The sequence below is a fragment of the Geotrypetes seraphini genome, chromosome 11 (assembly GCF_902459505.1).
Source record: "Geotrypetes seraphini chromosome 11, aGeoSer1.1, whole genome shotgun sequence".
NCBI lineage: Eukaryota > Metazoa > Chordata > Amphibia > Gymnophiona > Dermophiidae > Geotrypetes > Geotrypetes seraphini.
The window spans coordinates 65,150,072-65,167,650 of NC_047094.1; the positions used below are offsets into that span (position 1 = coordinate 65,150,072).

The window sequence follows — 17,579 nt, forward strand, 5'->3', positions numbered from 1 at the left end:
CATACTTTTTTTTGTCCCCTGCCGATTTCCTGATAGCACCCCCCCGGACAAAAGTGGGGGGGAAGGGGTGCGTGGGGGGGCACAATAGGATTGCTCAGTAAGGGGCCCAGAAATTTCTGATGGCGGCCCTGGTGGACTAGTCTGCACGTCAGTCGCTTTCTCCAACGAATGATCAGATGAAATTTCTGTGAACCTCTACAGAGCTCATTTGCATGAAAAGGTTTTTCAGCAGCAGCTTCAGGTTTTTGAAATTGAAAAATTTACTGACACTACAAAGACATAAAATTCTAACAGGTGACAGGATTATAACAGTAAGTTTAGAACAGTGGTTCCCAACCCTGTCCTGGAGGCCCACCAGGCCAATCGGGTTTTCAGGATAGCCCTAATGAATATGCATGGAGCAGGTTTGCATGCCTGTGACTTTCATTATATGCAAATCTCTCTCATGCATATTTATTAGGGCTATCCTGAAAATCCGATTGGCCTGGTGGTCCTCCAGGACGGGGTTGGAAACCACTGGTTTAGAACATCTGGACCTTAGAATTTTGAGACAAAGTTAACCCTAAGTTTTCCAGTTCAACAGGGGACGGTAGTAATTTGATGGGGAGGGATGGGATGAAGACAGAGACCAGATTACCACCCTTCCCCCACCCACACACACACCTTTTATCAAGCTCAGTTAGAGGTTTTTAGCGCGGGAGGTGAGTTAAGTGCCTGCCCGCGCAAAAAACCCTCTAGCGCAGCTTGATGCGGAGACGGGGGTTTAAGTCCCTGTGTACACCTTTAAAATGGATTATAGTACAGAGTTACTGATATGGATGAGCCCCGTGGCTTTTTCTGACTTAATGCGGCCTGTTTTCCCTTCATATTCTAAAAGCCACGGCGGGATTCTGTTCTTTTTCTTCGGTGCTTAAGTTTATAACGAGAGGAGCCACTACAGCAAAGAGAGCGCCCTTCCATGACGTCATAGAATCCGGAAATGTGTCACTATGATTATCAGGTGTACTGCTGTCTTGCGAGGCCCAGGCTGCCAAAGCCTCGACACCGGAAGTTCCGCACGTAGTCCTACAGGCTCTGGGTAGTCGACTTTGGAACACCTGAGGAAGTGGGCGGGGCTTGAGCTAAGCCTGAGAGCGTCTCTTGTGCAACCTCTGGGTTCAAGTGCAGTGCAGGGCAGGGCAGGGCGGGGAGCCGGGCCTCAACCCCGGGAGCTCCATTATGGCTCAGGCAGGCAAAAGCAGTGCCAGAGGGCTGGCACTGCTTCCGCTTATACTGCTGCTGCCGGCGGCTGGATTCGGCGACCGAGGGGGAACGTCCCGCGGTAGCTCGGAGGGTGAGTACATCTTGAATTGCTTCTTTAAATACTTCGCAGCTGAGGTCGGCAGCACCTTTCATGAAGAGCTCTCTGTCCCTATGTGAGATGCACGCGTCCCGATCAGAGGTGCAGAAGCCTGGTTCTGGACTTCAGAGAGGTCCAGGTTTGATGTTAGGTATAATACACGTTCACCAGGGGTATTGGCGTAGTTATATGGAAAAATGCATCTATTTGTGGCCGATAACTTTCCTGTTCTAGTCCTAGACATACTTGTTTAGTGTTTCTATACTTCTCTTTTTCTGTATATATATATCTACATTCCGTTTTTCTCCTAGCCACTGATCCTCATAGGTATTTATAGAAAATTCCCTTTTAAATCTCTTGTACCTGCTGTTTTGGAAAGCATATTTGAGGGAGGTAAGTGGTGCTTGGTACCCGGATCAGTAAAAGAACCCAATGAAGCAAACAACTTGTGATAATTTTAAAGTATCAATCTGAGTATTGTATCTCTGTGTTGAGAGGAGACTATCTCTTTTCTTTGATTAGTTATGAGCTCATTGAGCGTGATGTCACTGAGAACAATATGCAGAAATGACAAGAAAAGAGTTGTAGTGAGAAGATAAGGATGATGGGGGGAGGGGTGTTGGTGGGGATATGTGTAGCTGTGCTTGCACTTTTTGAGCACTTGCTTTGTTCTGATAGTTTATTCTGTGCTTTGTATCCCTCTGTGGCTGTTCTCTTTTGTGGGACTTGCTTGAGCCATCCCAACTTGATGTTTCCAAGTTTATTTAATCTTTGATGTATACCGTTTATCAAAAACATACCTAAATGGTTTACAATTGTCAAAATATTGTTAAGATTAAACAAAAACCTAAAAGTAAAAAGTGGAGGGGACGACAGAACAAATAGACTTACTAGAACAAAAAGGAAAAATGGGAAAAGGTAAGAGCTTGCATACAATGAAAAAAAAAATATCTTAAAAGGGAGGGAAGAAATGGAGGGCTTTAGCACACTAGGGTAGGGGTTGCTTCAAAAGAAGTGTTAAAGTTCGGTTCTGCCTCTGGCTCATGGAGGACAGATGAGCCATATTCTGGACTGTACTTTGCAGAAATCCTGTAGTGCTTTACAGTAAGACTAAATATTGTCTTCCTGTGTACTTGCATGATAGCATTGTGGGTCTCTAGAAGTGTTATCTAAGGCAGGGACTTGACTGAGGCCTTATTGGCAGGTGTGTATCACAAATGCTAGGAAAAATACTATAAGGTGTTCTGTTCAAAGAAGATAAGAATGATTTTCAAGAATCTGCATGGGTTTGGGAACAATAGTTCCTGCTAGACCAACCTTATTGTTTGTTTTAGAGATTTAACTTATGGGAAATGTGTCTGATACAGCTTATCTGGATTTCACTAAAGCTTTTGATGTATTTTCCAATGAAAGGCTGCTTTCATAATTAAGAAAGATAAGTTTTAGAATAGCCTTTAGAAATGAGTTAGGAACTGTGGACTAGCACAATTAACGATAGGCGAATTCAGTGATTTTCAACCCAGATCTCGGGGGCCACCTGTACAGTTGGGTTTTCAGAATACCCATAATGAATATGTATGAGAGTTTTGCATGGACTACCCTCTTTTTATTGAAATCTTTCATGCATATTCATTATGGGTATCCTGAAATTTTGACTGTACAGGTGGTCCCCAAAGACTGAGTTTAAATAGAATCAAGTGACAGGAGGCTATTTAATATTAATATAAATTATCTATGGTGATATTGCCACTTTTACAGATGAAACCAAACCGTCCCACTACTTACTGAGTTCCTATGAGTGTCGGGAGCAGCGCAGGCCATTCAGCGCGGCTCTCCGTGTTACTATCGCAGTTTCATAAAAGAGGTGGTATTTCTGGTTTATTTACCATACATTTTACCTCAGTGAATAACTGAATTATTTACATAGGGGTATGGTGTGAGCTTTAGGAATGCTGAGGAAACACTGAACAATTCCTCCACCTGATAGTACAATTTTCTATCAGCTGTCTTGCATCCCTTCACTTTTTTTAACTATTTTTTGGGACCCTCAGCGCCACCACTCAGAGCTCAATTCGATTTCATTGCTCTAAGCTTTATGTGCCAGCTCCTCATCGGTTCCCTTGATTTAATTTCAATCTTATACGTTTAAATATTTGCTTTTGTTATACTCTATTTTATATTAGTTTTTAAGTATGTACCTAGCTTTCAACTTGTGGTCTCTGACTAGGGGAAACATCACGCCGACATGTTTCGCTGCTTGAGCTTTATCAAGGCTTTACCCCTAAAAACGAAACAAAAGCTATCAGCATCTACTTAGGAAAATTAAGACAGACCTTAGACCTTAGAGGAAACACTGAAAGCATTTCTGGACAAGACAGTTAAATAAACACAACTACACAAATTTCACAAGGTAGAAGAGCTTCTTCTAGCACACAAAGGAACAAAAAATAAATCCTGCAAAATCAAGAAACTGATTCATTTGACAATCTTGAAAATTTGCCTGTGTTCTTTTATACAACAAGCCTGGGAAAAAGAGCTCAGTTGCACTCTGAGATCATTTAATATCTTATGCTCTATTAAAACTCCCCCTTCTGTGGCTCAAGGTGGAGACCTGAGAAAATGTTGCTGCAGATTTATTCATAGGACCTGTTGACCGCAAACTAGAGTGTGTTAAGCACAACCTTTTGCCTCATTGTGTCTTAAATGTAAGAGTATCGAGGGCAACCTAGCCTGTGCATTTTGAGCTTGTCAGGTGATAATTATTTAGGTCAGTTGCTAGAAGTTTCTTTAGATTTAATAAGTGATCACTTGAATGATACTGAGATGAGAACCCCCCCCCCCACACACACACACAAATTGCTTATGACAACTATTTTTGTAGAGAAAAAGATGTGTGCTCCATATATAGATGAAGCCTGAGCCCCCATCATGTTGGCAATGAAGGAATACATTTCAAATATTAATATTGTGGGAAGAAAATGATTTCTTTTGATCTGGTCTACTTATATTCAGCGGTTGACCCCAAATATTAGAAGTTTGATTCTAAACAAAAGTACATTTATAAAGGACTTTGACTCAATGAGATCATTTATTCAGTTTGGCCCTGCTATCTCTTGGACTATAGAGATTTGTGAGGTGGGGGAAAATGTTTTGTAATGTACAGTCATTTTTACTAAACTGGTTATTTTCATTGCATCAATCTGAAATTTTAAAAAATTATGTAATCTGGTAGTTGGTATGAATATGCATTGCAACAGCTGTGTTAATTGTTGCTAATATTCCTGTTTTTGGTGATGATTGCTATAATAATAAAAAAAAGACTTTAACTAAAATTCAAGAAAATATAGGATGCATTTGATTGCGATTTTTTACTATTCATAATTTCCATAGACCTTAGGACACCAGGTTGAGAATACCCTAAAGAGATGTAAAGCAGCCAGAAAGTTGCGCCCATTGGACCTCTGGTTCTCTGTAACAATGTGCTGTCTCGTGTGGATTCTTTGTTCTATGTAATTTTTCATTTATTATGTAATACGTTAATTGGAACTATCATTATTTGAGAGGAGGGTAGGTGGGTAAAGTCTAATCTAATCTAAACCTTAGGTTTGTATACCGCATCATCTCTAAAGTAATGCTGTTTATATTAATTGTATGAAATGGTGTATTTTATGAAAATTGTATTGTAATGATTGTTTTATAACAAATGTAATACACTAATGAAGTTTATAAAATAATAAATTAAAAAAAAAAAAGAATACTAGTTTAAAAATCTACAATTACTTTATTCATGAGCGCTTGTGCTAGCTAAAAAATGAGCGGTATAAATGCTCATGCCTAATCACTATCATTTAGGCACCTAACTGGTAGCACTTGCTAAGGTTACAGAATAACAGGCATGCCCTTCTCAGGTCTCCCTCCCCCCAACTTGAATGCGATGGATTTTGCACATTCAGATTTGTAGAAAACTGACTAAGGACAATTATGCGCATAACTGCAAGTTAGTGCCAATTACTGTTGATTCCAGTTAGCTAATTTAACAGTTGTTACACACACAGAGGGGTATAGATAGCGGATTACTGCATAGGTCCTGGACCTGTTGGGCCGCCGCGTGAGCGGACTGCTGGGTACGATGGACCTCAGGTCTGACCTAGCGGAGGCATTGCTTATGTTCTTACATAACTGGTACTATTCTGTAAATTTTCTACAAAAAAAGAATTATTAATCTCAAAACAGTACTTTAATTTAAATATTATTTTAAAACCAACAATCAGTGTACCATACAAACTCATAAGCACAGGATACCAGAAAATCTTCAACAATACTCCTTACTCAAAATAGTAAAACATCTATCAGTTCATCGCAATAAAGGAGTACTTATCTTCAGGAGTTCTTATCTTCTAGAGTTGTTGTATCATCCTGGGCTCAGCTGCATATTCCAAAGTGCTCAGTGTTCCCAAATAGAGAATGACATGGTGACAAAATTCATCACCGTCCCCGTCCCCGCGGATAACCGCGGGAAATAATCCCATGTCATTTTCTAGTGTCTATTTCAACCTCGGTCCTTCTACATCAGCATTCTTCAAAGCAAAGCTTGTGGGTCAATGGTTGTGCCCAATTATACCCTGATTCTTTCCTCTCTCTTTAAAGAATGACATGAAGATGGTTTTCCGCAGGGACGGGAACGGTGATGAATTTTGTCACCGTGTCATTCTCTATTCCCAAACAAAAACACAAGTGAAAAAAGTCCTTCTCAGCCAACAGACACAAGAGAAGCTCACACTCGAACTTCGTTTCCCCCACAGTTAGAGGATGTAAACTGAAAAAACACCATGAACACCTTCTCTCGCATCAGGCAGCATTATGGGGTAAAGATCTAGAACAATTACTTTCGCCCACTACTTATGAGGAATTCAGGAAGCGCCTAAAAACATATCTGTTCCTGAAATATCTAGACAGCTGACCCGTACATCTTTCTCCTCAATATGGTTCTCTTGACCTACTAACCACTTTCTTTCACCTCTTAAGTTCAATCAATTTGTAACGTCTTTTAATCTTTTGTAAACTACATAGAACTTCACGGTACTGCGGTATATAAACTGTTATTATTATAAACTTCCATTTTAAAACAACCATAGTCCAAGTTCATCAATCCAACAATCCTTGTTCATAATTCCAAAAAATCAGTGCAATTCAAAATGTCAAGTATGACAAACTTCCTTGTTTGGGAACACTGAGCACTTTGGAATATGCAGCTGAGCCCAGGATGATACGACGACTCTAGAAGATAAGAACTCCAGAAGATAAGTACTCCTTTATTGTGATGAACTGATAGATGTTTTACTATTTTGAGTAAGGAGTATTGTTGAAGATTTTCAGGTATCCTTTGCTTATGAGTTTGTACGGTACATTGATTGTTGGTATTAAAATAACTTTTAAATTAAAATACTGTTTTGAGATTAATAATTCTTTTTTTGTAGAAAGTTTAAGAATTCCTTAAAGAATTAGGTATAATGAATTAATACTCCCATTATAGTGTGTGTGACTATTCTGTAAATTCCACACACAAGTTTATGGAATTAGGGGACGTAGCTTAGAAACAAAATTTAAATAAAATGAATAATTTGACAGGTTCAGCTTTTTAAAAAGTTGAGTGGAGGAGTGGCCTAATGGTTAGTGCAGTGGGCTGGGAAACTGAGTTTGATTCCCACTGCAACTCCTTGTGATCCTGGGCAAGTCATTCAACCATCAATTGCCCCAGGTACATAACTTAGATTGTGAGCACAGAAGAGACAGAAAAAAATGCCTGCACGTAGTACGATTGTATCCACAGAAAGAAAGAATGGGGGGAAGGGGATAGGACTTGATATGCTGCCTTTCTGTGGTTACAATCAAAGCCGTTTACATATTATATATACAGGTACATATTTTGTATCTGGGACAATGAAGGGTTAAGTGATGTGCCCGGAGTTACAAGGAGTTGCAGTGGAAGTTGAACCCAGTTCCCCAGGTTCTCAGGCTGCTGCACTAACCACTAGGCTACTCCTGGCAGTATATCAAATCCATGATTCTTTGACCCTAAAGCATTTCAGGGAGCAGAGAATTTAAAACTAGGGAGTTTTTTTTTCCTTATGTGCTGATCTGAGCAAAGGGCTGGCCATAATTCTGGTTCCTACTTATTGTGGACCCCTGCTGTCTCAGGGTTCTGCCCTTGTTTGTAACTAACCTGTCACCTTTTTTCCAATGGAAAAGATCTTTCCTGAACGTAAGCTCTGCCTGTAGCTGGACATTGTGTGAGTTCTAAGGGAGAGAACCTAAACTTGCAATTACCGTAGTCTTTATCCTGGTAAAGATATCCTTGCCCTTCCTCCTCTGTCTGGCGTGCTGACAGGCTTTGTTATTACTCTGCCATCTGGCACTGCTTACGGATTGCTGCAGGCGCAGTATGTAGATGACACACCTCAGGGCACCTTAGTAGAGTCTTACTGAGACACTAGGGTTTGTGCCAAGAAAGAAAATCATTTTTGCATTTAAGTGTTCCAGAAATGTCATGTTGTTATACACTACACGCTTGTTTTAAGGAAACATCCAGGGCTTGCTTATAGTTGCGACATTGTATTACAGTTCTAACAGTGAATCTTGGCTGGCTGCATGTGGCATGCATGAGCACATTGAGTTCAGCCTGGCTGAGTCTTAAGAGAATCAATATTCAAATGTTTACAGTACTTCTGCAGTCACTGGACCATTTCATCCCCTCAGAATGAGTTCTAGAGAGTGATGAGGAGACAAAGATTCATTCCTGTCCCCTCACCATCCCTGTAGTGAAGTGCATTTTTCATCCCCATTCCCGCAATCTTAATTTTCTTCCCTGCGTCTCCCTACTCAAAGCAGAAACATGATTTTATGCAATCCAAGGCATTGCAAATTAACATTTTAAGCCTTTGTGTGTGTATGTATATAGGTACATAGATGAAAGTGCGCCAGGACAAAGGAGCTCAGACAAATGCGCGCAGGACGTCAGCGCGCTGGATTAAAAGTTACATTTAAAGCGCTCCGAGGGTGTGTGTGGGGAACCCCCCAGTTTACTTAGAAGTGTTGGTGCTGCTGTTGGGGGGTTCAGGGGGAACCCCCATTACAGAGGAAACTGTAATTTTTCCCTAAAACAGGGAAAAATTAGTTTCCTCTCTACCCCCCCCAAAAGCAGCACCAACACTTCTAAGTAAAGTTGGGGAGGCCCCCCCTACCCTCTCGGAGCACTTTAAATTTAATTTTTAATCTGGCACATTTGTCTGAGCGCGATTGTCTGGCACGCTTTAATCCCGTCCCGTTACCATATATATATATATATATATATATTTTTTTTTTTTTTTTAAATTTTTCATTAATTAATTTATTTTTTGGCGGTGCCAAGGAATGGAGCAGGAATGCTGCTCCTCCACACTTTAACACTACCTGCTGTTTATCCCAAAGTGGTCATTTTTTAATATAATGAACTTTGCCCACAAACAGTTGATCTTAAGAGGGACGCGATCTAGCAATTGCTTGGCATACAATAATTGTAAAGTGTTCTGTTTTCAGGATTATTCACAGGTGGTTCAATGACGCCTTCTATGCCAAAACGTGTGAAATTTTTGTTGTTGTATTCAGCTAAGCTGAAAGTTAACTATTGCAGTCAAACCAAATATTATGATCAGGTGGCAGATATGAAAGCATTTTTGGACAGTATATCATGAACGGCTGGCCTTTTGGTGGTGCTGACTTTGTGTAAACCTCTGCCTGTGGAATTTCTGAAAACTACTAGCAAACACCTTCCTGGATATTGGTGTTAGATACTGGTGGAGAACTTTTCCCTTTTGTTATCATCAATGCTGTCCTTCCAGTCTAGGGGTTCCTAACAGACAGATTCAGTTCACTCTCTCAGAACTTTATAGCAATTTTGGGGACCTCCTGGCTATTTTGTTTAGTGCTGCTTTTGCCAGTTGGGCATGATATTAATAAACTTTTATTTGTACAGTGCAATTTTTTTTTCCCTTGTTTGGGCTCTGGACATTCTTTTATGTTGAACTGATGACAAGATACCTTGCTGTGTTTATTTGATACCTCTAGCAGCTGCTTTGTTTTTCTTTTCTGCTTTCTTATAGTTCCTTTTTGGAGGTACTCCCTAAAGGGGACCATTACATGAAACCTTTACTATGCTGGATTTGGGATTTAGTGGGAGAGTATGGGTGCTGTAGGTATAAGGTCTTTGGATGACTGAGATGATCTGGGGATTGGTATGGATAGTGGATAGTATGTATGGATGGATGGTACAGAGTAGGGGGCTGGGTGGGTTACAAGGGGGGATCAGTGGGGAGGGAAGTTGGGGGATGATATGGGTGCATGGTGGAGTTTTCTATAGGCTAGTCTACATGTTATAATTTTTATGTTGCGGATGTTGTCTTCATATGCTTCATGGCTACTATTCAGTTATTTAGACCAGAACTGGAGGAGGCTGCTAGCTGAACAGCTCCTTCTGTATATGTTGCTTTGCACTGCGTTTTCCTTTTATAGTTGGTCCTATGCTTCAGATTGTGACCTGGAATGTTGAGGGCATTTCCTCTCCTATAAAACCTAGGAAATTATTACATGCCATGCATAAACAGCAGGTGGATATTGCCCTCCTTCAGGAGACACATTTAAGTATAGTAGAGTATCCAAAACTATATTCCTGGTGAGTGGGTGACCTTATTAAAGCTTCAGTAAAGGGGAAGAAGGCTGGTATAGTGATTTTGTTTCATAAAAAGTTTCAGGTGATCAAACATAAGATTATAGTTGACCCTAACGGAAGATGTAATGTTCTCCATAACATCAACAATCTCTAAGGCCTCACAAAGCAGTGGGAAACCCTTGATTATATTCAAATAAAAATTACAAGGATTACAAGATCAAGATCCACAACACAATTAAAATCACCCCAATAAGCAACAGAAGGGACCCAACCAACCCATGCAATTGTGACACTATATTGTGAAAAAAGGATTTATTAAACAGAAGCACATAAATTTCATAAAATAAAAGGAGATATATCCACAGTGACATGTGCAATAATATATCCTACAGTAAGGGACTACACACATCTCTCCAGAGCCCATATGACACAATCTTGATTGGTCTATATTTTGCTTGATCACGTCTTGTTCAATAAGATGGATGAGGCTCATATAGGTCCCACAATTATATCAGGTCATGCTCCAGTCTGGATTGTGTTTTGGGACTCCCTGGCATGGACCAGACCAACTTGGAGGTTTATCTAGAAGTTGTAAAGGGACCCAGATTTTCCTCAATTTTTACATCAAAAATGGGTCGATTTCCAAACTCATAATAAAACCCACGAATCCCAACTCATTCTCTTCTGGGATAAGGTGAAGGCTGTACTATGTGGTGACATCGTAGCTTACAGCAGTGCTAAATGTAAATTGAGAGAGAGAACTATTTTGTGCCTGGAGCAAAAATTGATTCAGTTGCAAAGGACATATAGGAGAGCTCCTATATGTCCTATATGTCCTATATTAAGGGGGATCTTCGGCAGAATTTGTTGGCTACACAGACTGAATTGAATGAATTATTACACCAGAGAGCTAAGAAGACTACATTATATTATCAATATCAATTATATAAATATGGTAATAAGAATGGCCGCCTTCTGGCTTGTATGGTGAATAAGAGGAAGGGCTCCAAGAAAGTGTTGACCCTTTGGGGTGCTGATGGGCATCATCTCCATACTGATCATCAGATCTCTCAAGCATTTAAGACATACTATGCCTCTACTCCAGGGAGGCGGATGGTGGGTTAATGCCTGTCTTTTTCAAGCTAACCCTATACATCCCCACCCGCTTCGTTCGCTCTGAAACAGAGAAACACCTATGCATCCCCCCAGGAAGGTCTCTCCTGTCAGAAACTGCCCGCAAACACTCCTACAGCCACTTCATCCCCCAACTCTGGAACCAACTCCCCCCGCAAATAAGATTACAGAACTCATTGATGACCTTCCGGAAAGCTGTAAAGATCCTCCTCTTCAACTAAAATTCCAACTGCAATCAATCCCTATCGCCCCCCTAAAATTCCCCCTTCCTCCTGCACCCACTTCTCTATTCTTAACCTATACTTAAGTTGCTGTATAGTCTTTGCATTGCCCAAATGTATTCTACTATGAATGTTCGCTTGTAGCCTGTTCTGAGCTACTGGGAGGACAGGATAGAAATCAAAATAAATAAATAAATATATGCAGAACACAAACAAACCCTCACACAGTATAGAATAACTACTGTAAATACTCGAATATAAATTGATCCGAATATAACTCGATACCACCATTTTGCCCCCAAAAAGGAGGAAAAATGGTTGACTTGAATATGTCGGGTGGCTTAATATTCAGTTGCCCTGTCCTGCCAGGATCTGCATCCAGCCCCTTCCCTCCATCCCCTGTCAGTCTCTGCACCCAGCCCCCTCTCTTCCAGCCCTCCCTGCCAGGCACTGCACCTAGACCCCTTCCCTCCCTCCACCCAGGCTCTCTACCCTGTTCCCCACTTCCTGCCCTGTCCATTGTACCTCCTATGCCGCTAGAATCCCTGGTGGTCCAGAGGTGGAGCGAGCTTTCCGCGCTCCTGCCCCGCTGCTAACCCAGTCGGTTGCTCGCTTTCACAAGTTCTAGCTTCAGCTGCTGAGCGGTACTGAGTAGGAGTGTGCTTTGGCACTGCTGTTCGGCGCTGAGCAGCTTTCTCAATGGCTCCCGTGAATTCTCGGAAAACCTGGTAGTCCAGCGGTAGGCCAGGACAGGAGGGAACCCTCCCTTCTCCTGTCCCGGCTGACTTGTGGCAGCTATTTTCAAGCGGCTGTCCTTCAGGGCAGGAGTGTGGGAAGACCGCTCCTGGTCCGGTTCACCACTGCACCACCTGGGATTTAAAAAGTATACAGAAGAGGCAGGAGGGAGGTAAAAAGTCATAGTCAGCCAGGTGAGGAGGCCCCCCTCTGGCCCACCAGGTATTACGGCAGGCCCGGTGGAGGTCTTCAAAGCATTGGGAGGGAGAGGGTACAGGGCAGGGAGGGATGAAGGGGGGAACAGGGTGCAGAGTAGGAAGGGAGGGGGTCAGGGTGCAGAGCCAGACAGAGAGGGAGGGGGCTTGGAGCAGAACCTGACAGAGCAGGAAGGGTGGGGGGACAGGGTGCAGAGCCTGGCAGGGAGGGAGGAAGGGGTCTGGGTGCAGAGACTGGCAGGGAAAATTAATAATAACCCCCCCCCTCTGGTTTATATTTGAGTCAACCTTTTTGCCTTCCTTTTTTTGGAGGGAAGGGAAAGTTATTTCAGCTTATATTTGAGTATATACGGTATGTCACAAAAATTACAGTAGTATTAAATTATACTACCAATAACTGTCCTAATTACTGCCATCACTCTTGAAAGTTTCAGCTTCAGATTTCAAGACCCTTCACTTCATCCCATTTGATCTCTTTCTGCACCCTTGATCAAGAATTCCTGGTTTCTACATCTGTTACTGTGGGATTTGAAAGCTCTTCCACATGGCACTTCATATAATGTCATGATTTTGAATATTTGTTATTTGTGGCATACTAAAGCTGTGTTCATTCTTTTTTTATGCAGACATGATCTATGCTACTGAGTATTATTCCCAGAATGCCCAGAAACTGTCCTTCTACAACTGGTATGGGAGCACCCGACTTTTCCACTTCCGTGTGCCAAAAGATGTTGTTCTCTTGCGATGGCTTCTGCAAGCAGCACGGGGAAAAGGACCTGAATGCAAAGATGTAGAAATTACAGTGTAAGTGTTATAGGTACAGGGGGTACCTTTTCATTGTTGACTTACTAGAAATGAAGGTTTACATACTTTTGGTAGCTCTTTTCTTATTAAGGATGTCTGTCTGTTAGTGCATGCCAAATTTCATGCACAATTATCCTGTGAACCGTGGACATGAAAAAGTTCTAGTACACATTTTAAAACATTTTATTAAAATGTGTGAAACTGAAAAAGTCCAAAATTCAGGGGTGGGGGGGAAATCCAATATTAACCTAAAAATGAACACATTTTATTCCATGCATGTCTCTTCTGGTCAAATTTTGTTTGTCAACTAAAATTCTGGAAATCTAAAAACAGTCAGATAACAACTTAGTGTGCTGTGCCTCAATTCTTTTCAGCATGATGTACTAGAAGATAACACCCTTCTACTTCATCTTCTCTTCCTTCTCATTAAACCTTCAACAGCTAATTCCTCTTCTAGTCACTCCAGCATGTATACTTGCATATTCACTCTTTAAGATGCAGCTGGCTTACTGATGACCATACTTATTGACCAAGTATCTCGCTAGTCTCATTCTGTAAAGATCTTGAAGAAAGCCTACCTTATCTCCCTTAAGAGACTGTCCACAAATCTGCTCTGTGTTTCTAAAAATGTCTGACTTGTTTCCTATTGCAGTCATTCTTTCCATCTCCAAGAGCCCCTTTATAATTGCAGATAGCCATGTATGATGATTGTGCTCAAAAGCATTGATTCAGACCCACCAGATGTATCATTTATTTCTTGCTGACATCACCACCAAGGTAATACATTTTCTGAGATTATTTTTCCCAGCAGCATCACACTAGTCTGTGGAGTCCTCATACTGAGCATCTTATCCAGCAGAGAAGTTGTGTCCCATGTTTTTATTAAGTCCTGCAGAAGCAAGTGAAATCCTTCACTATGCTCTGTATAAACATGGGATGATTATAATCCAATCTTTAACCTTTCAAGAGGGCAATGTAATAGCTACTTATTATCTTGAATTGCATGACCTTTAAATTTGCCACTGCTAGGGCTCTCCTAGCCCTTTATATGCTTCTGTGAAATAGACTCATTAATCATCTGGCATTTTATGTTTAATGTATGAGGGTAAATCAAAAAGTAAAGGCAAGGGGGGCGTGGCTTGGCTGCAGCCAAAGTAGAGTTGCGCGGGGATAGAAATCCCACCCGTCCCCGCCAAAATCCCACCCGTCCCCATCCATCCCCGCGAGGAATCCCTCCGTCACCACCCGTCCCCGTGAGGAATCCCCTCCGTCCCCGCCAATCCTTATAAACTTCTGAAATAGTTATTTCATTTAATTATGCTACTGAATTAGAGGCTCCGGTAGAAACCCATTTACAAATAAGCAAAGAAACTTTATTAATTTGGAAATATTAATTGGGAAGAATACATTTTATAGTGACACCAGGAAGTATTTCTTCACCAAAAGGGTGGTTGATCATTGGAATGATCTTCCACTGCAGGTAATTGAGGCTAGCAGCGTGCTAGATTTTAAGAAAAAATGGGATAAGCATATGGGATCACTTCAAGGAAGAACTTAGGGGGGTGGGTCATTAGAGTGGGCAGACTTGTTGGGCCGTGGCCCTTTTCTGCCATCATATTCCATATTTCTATGTGTTTATACTTTGTAAATGGGTTTCTACCAGAGCCTCTAATGTAAATATAAAATATAAATACTCAGCTGATGACAGTGGCGTACCAAGGGGGGCGGGGGGGGATCCGCCCCGGGTGCAGCCTTAGGGGGGGTGCACAGCCAGCCCGGTCCCTATCGCGCTCCCACCCTCCCAGCGAGAGCAGCAAACCTCCTTCCAGTAGCGTAGGCTGCTTCGCGGCTTTCTCCTCCCTCTGCTGCGTAACTGATGACGTCATCAGTGACGCTTCACTGGCAGAGAAAGTCGCGAAGCAGCCGACGGTACTGGAAGGAGGTTTGCTGCTCAAGCTGGGAGGGTTGGAAAGGTTCACTTGGGAGAGGGGAGAGATAGGAGGGTCAGCGGGGGTTCGGCTGGGAGGGGGAGAAGCGGTCTCCCTCGGTGCTCTAAGGCCTGGCGCCATTACCTTCTTCGGGCAGCAGCAGCTTTTACAATTCGCTGCTGTTGCCGGCTTCAGGCCTTCCTCTCTGCCGGGTCCTGCCTACTTCCTGTTTTCATGAAGACAGAACCCGACGGAGAGGAAGGCCTGAAGCGGACAACAGCAGTGAATTGTGAATGCTGCTGCTGCTCGATGAAGTTCAGGACATCAGGCCTTGGGTGACAGAAGGAGGAAAGGGAGCAGAGGGGGAGAGAATTGGGGAGAGTGTGGCTGTACCCAACTAGAGGGAATGAAAGGAGATGCCAGGGCTTGGAGTGAAGAAGAGACGCCAGGGCATGGAGGGAAGGAGGAAGGTATGCCAGATCAAGGGAAAAGGAAGGGGGAAAGGAAGGAGGAGATGTCAGAGCATGGAGGGGGAGGGAGAGATGGAAGAAAAGGAAAAGAGAGAGATGCCGGGAATCAGGGAAGGGATGATGCCAGACCGTGAGGTGGGAAGGAAAGAAAGGAGAAGAGAGAGATGTCAGAGCATAGGGGAGGGGGTGGTGACAGAGAGAGAAAAACAGAGAGGTGACAGAGTTGAAATCAATCATGTACAAAGGAGAGAAGGGGCACGGGATAGATAGTTTATGGAAGGAGCATAGAAAGAGGGAAGATGCCATATGGAAGAGAGAAAGAGGGTGCACACTGGATAGAAAGAGCACAGAGGGCAGTGAATGGAAGGGGCGAGATAGAGGGTGAACAGTAGATGGAAGGGGTAGAGAGAGGGAAACAGACGCTGAATGGAAGTGTGGGGGAGAGGATGGACAGCTACTGAATGGAAGTGTGAGGGAAAGGGGGAGCAGATCCTGGAAGGAAGTGGGGAGGAGAAAGAAAAAAGGGCACATGCAGGATTGAGGGAAGAGGATAGAGTTAGTTACTGGAAGGGGTGAGGGAAAGAGGTGGCAAGCTATAGGTAGACACAGTGAAAGAGGGAAATTGATGACTGAATAGTAAAAAAGAATTGACAGAAGCAGAAAATAAATTGAGAAGGAAGACCAGGGAAGAACAGGAGGAAGGGAGCGGAGAGAGAGATGCCAGAACAGGGGGGAAGGAGAGGAGACAGATACTAGACCAATGGGGGTGAAAGGAGAGATGGAAGGGGAGGCATACTGTTTCTGGAAGGGGCATAGAAGGAGAGAAGATGCCATATAGGGGCAGAGAGATGGCAGACAGTGGATGGAAGGAAGAGAGTAACAAGAAGATGAGGAAAGCAGAAACCAGAGAAGAACAAAAATTTTCTATTTATTTATTGCTTTAGGAGACGTGTCACTGTTTCTGTGGTATTGCATTGTATGCAGAATCCAGCTTCTTGTTGGTTCAATTTAACCTTTGTCTATTTATTTCTATTTTATCCCTCCTTTTACAAAATTGTGGAGCGTTTTTTAGCGCCAGCCGTGGTGGTAGCAGCTCTGATGCTCAGAATTCTATGAACGTCAGAGCTGTTACCACACTAAAATCCACACTACAGTTTTGTAAAAGGGGGAGGGGTAAGTTTGTGATGACATTCCATATTAGGCGAAGATGTTTTCTGTGTGTTCGAAAGACATGGTTTTCTGTTAGGATTGATTATAGGATTGATCTGTACTAGTCTGGCTTGTTTAGTTTTACAGTGGGTGTATTGCTGTTGTACTTCTCACTGCAGTATGAAAGATGCTGCCTTTTCCTAGGTACTCATGTGTGACGTGTGGCTTAAGAACATAAGAAGTTGCCTCCACTGGGTCAGACCAGAGGTCCATCCTGCCCAGCGGTCCGCTCCCGCGGCGGCCCATCAGGTCCGCGACCTGTGAAGTGGTTACTGACCATTTCTATAACCTACCTCAAGTTCTATCTGTACCCCTCTATCCCCTTATCCTCCAGGAACCTATCCAAACCTTTCTTGAACCCCTGTACAGAGTTCTGGCTTATCACCTCCTCCGGAAGCTTGTTCCATGTGTCCACCACCCTCTGGGTAAAAAAGAACTTCCTAGCATTTGTTCTAAACCTGTCCCCTTTCAATTTCTCCGAGTGACCCCTAGTGCTTGTGGCTCCCCACAGTTTGAAGAATCTGTTTTTATTCACTTTCTCTATGCCCTTTAGGATTTTGAAGGTTTCTATCATGTCCCCTCTAAGTCTCCTCTTCTCCAGAGAGAACAGCCCCAGCGTTTTTAACCTGTATGAGAAATTTTCCATACCTTTTATCAGTTTAGTCGCCCTTCTCTGCACTCCCTCGAGTACCGCCATATCCTTTTTGAGGTACGGCGACCAGTATTGAACACAGTACTCCAGGTGCGGGCGCACCATTGCGCGATACAGCGGCATGATGACTTCCTTTGTCCTGGTTGTGATACCCTTTTTGATGATGCC

General features: G+C 42.7%; 1 protein-coding gene across 1 annotated transcript in view; it reads left to right on the forward strand.

Annotated features, from left to right (window-relative positions):
* The first annotated feature begins 1,067 nt into the window (after window positions 1–1,067).
* PGAP6 (post-glycosylphosphatidylinositol attachment to proteins 6) overlaps window positions 1,068–17,579 on the forward strand; it is a 111,662-nt gene continuing 95,150 nt past the window's right edge. The window contains exons 1-2 of the mRNA XM_033915134.1: window positions 1,068–1,333; window positions 12,975–13,152. Coding sequence (XP_033771025.1) covers window positions 1,219–1,333; window positions 12,975–13,152 — 293 coding nt within the window. The 5' untranslated portion in view covers window positions 1,068–1,218. The remainder of the gene's footprint in view (window positions 1,334–12,974; window positions 13,153–17,579) is intronic.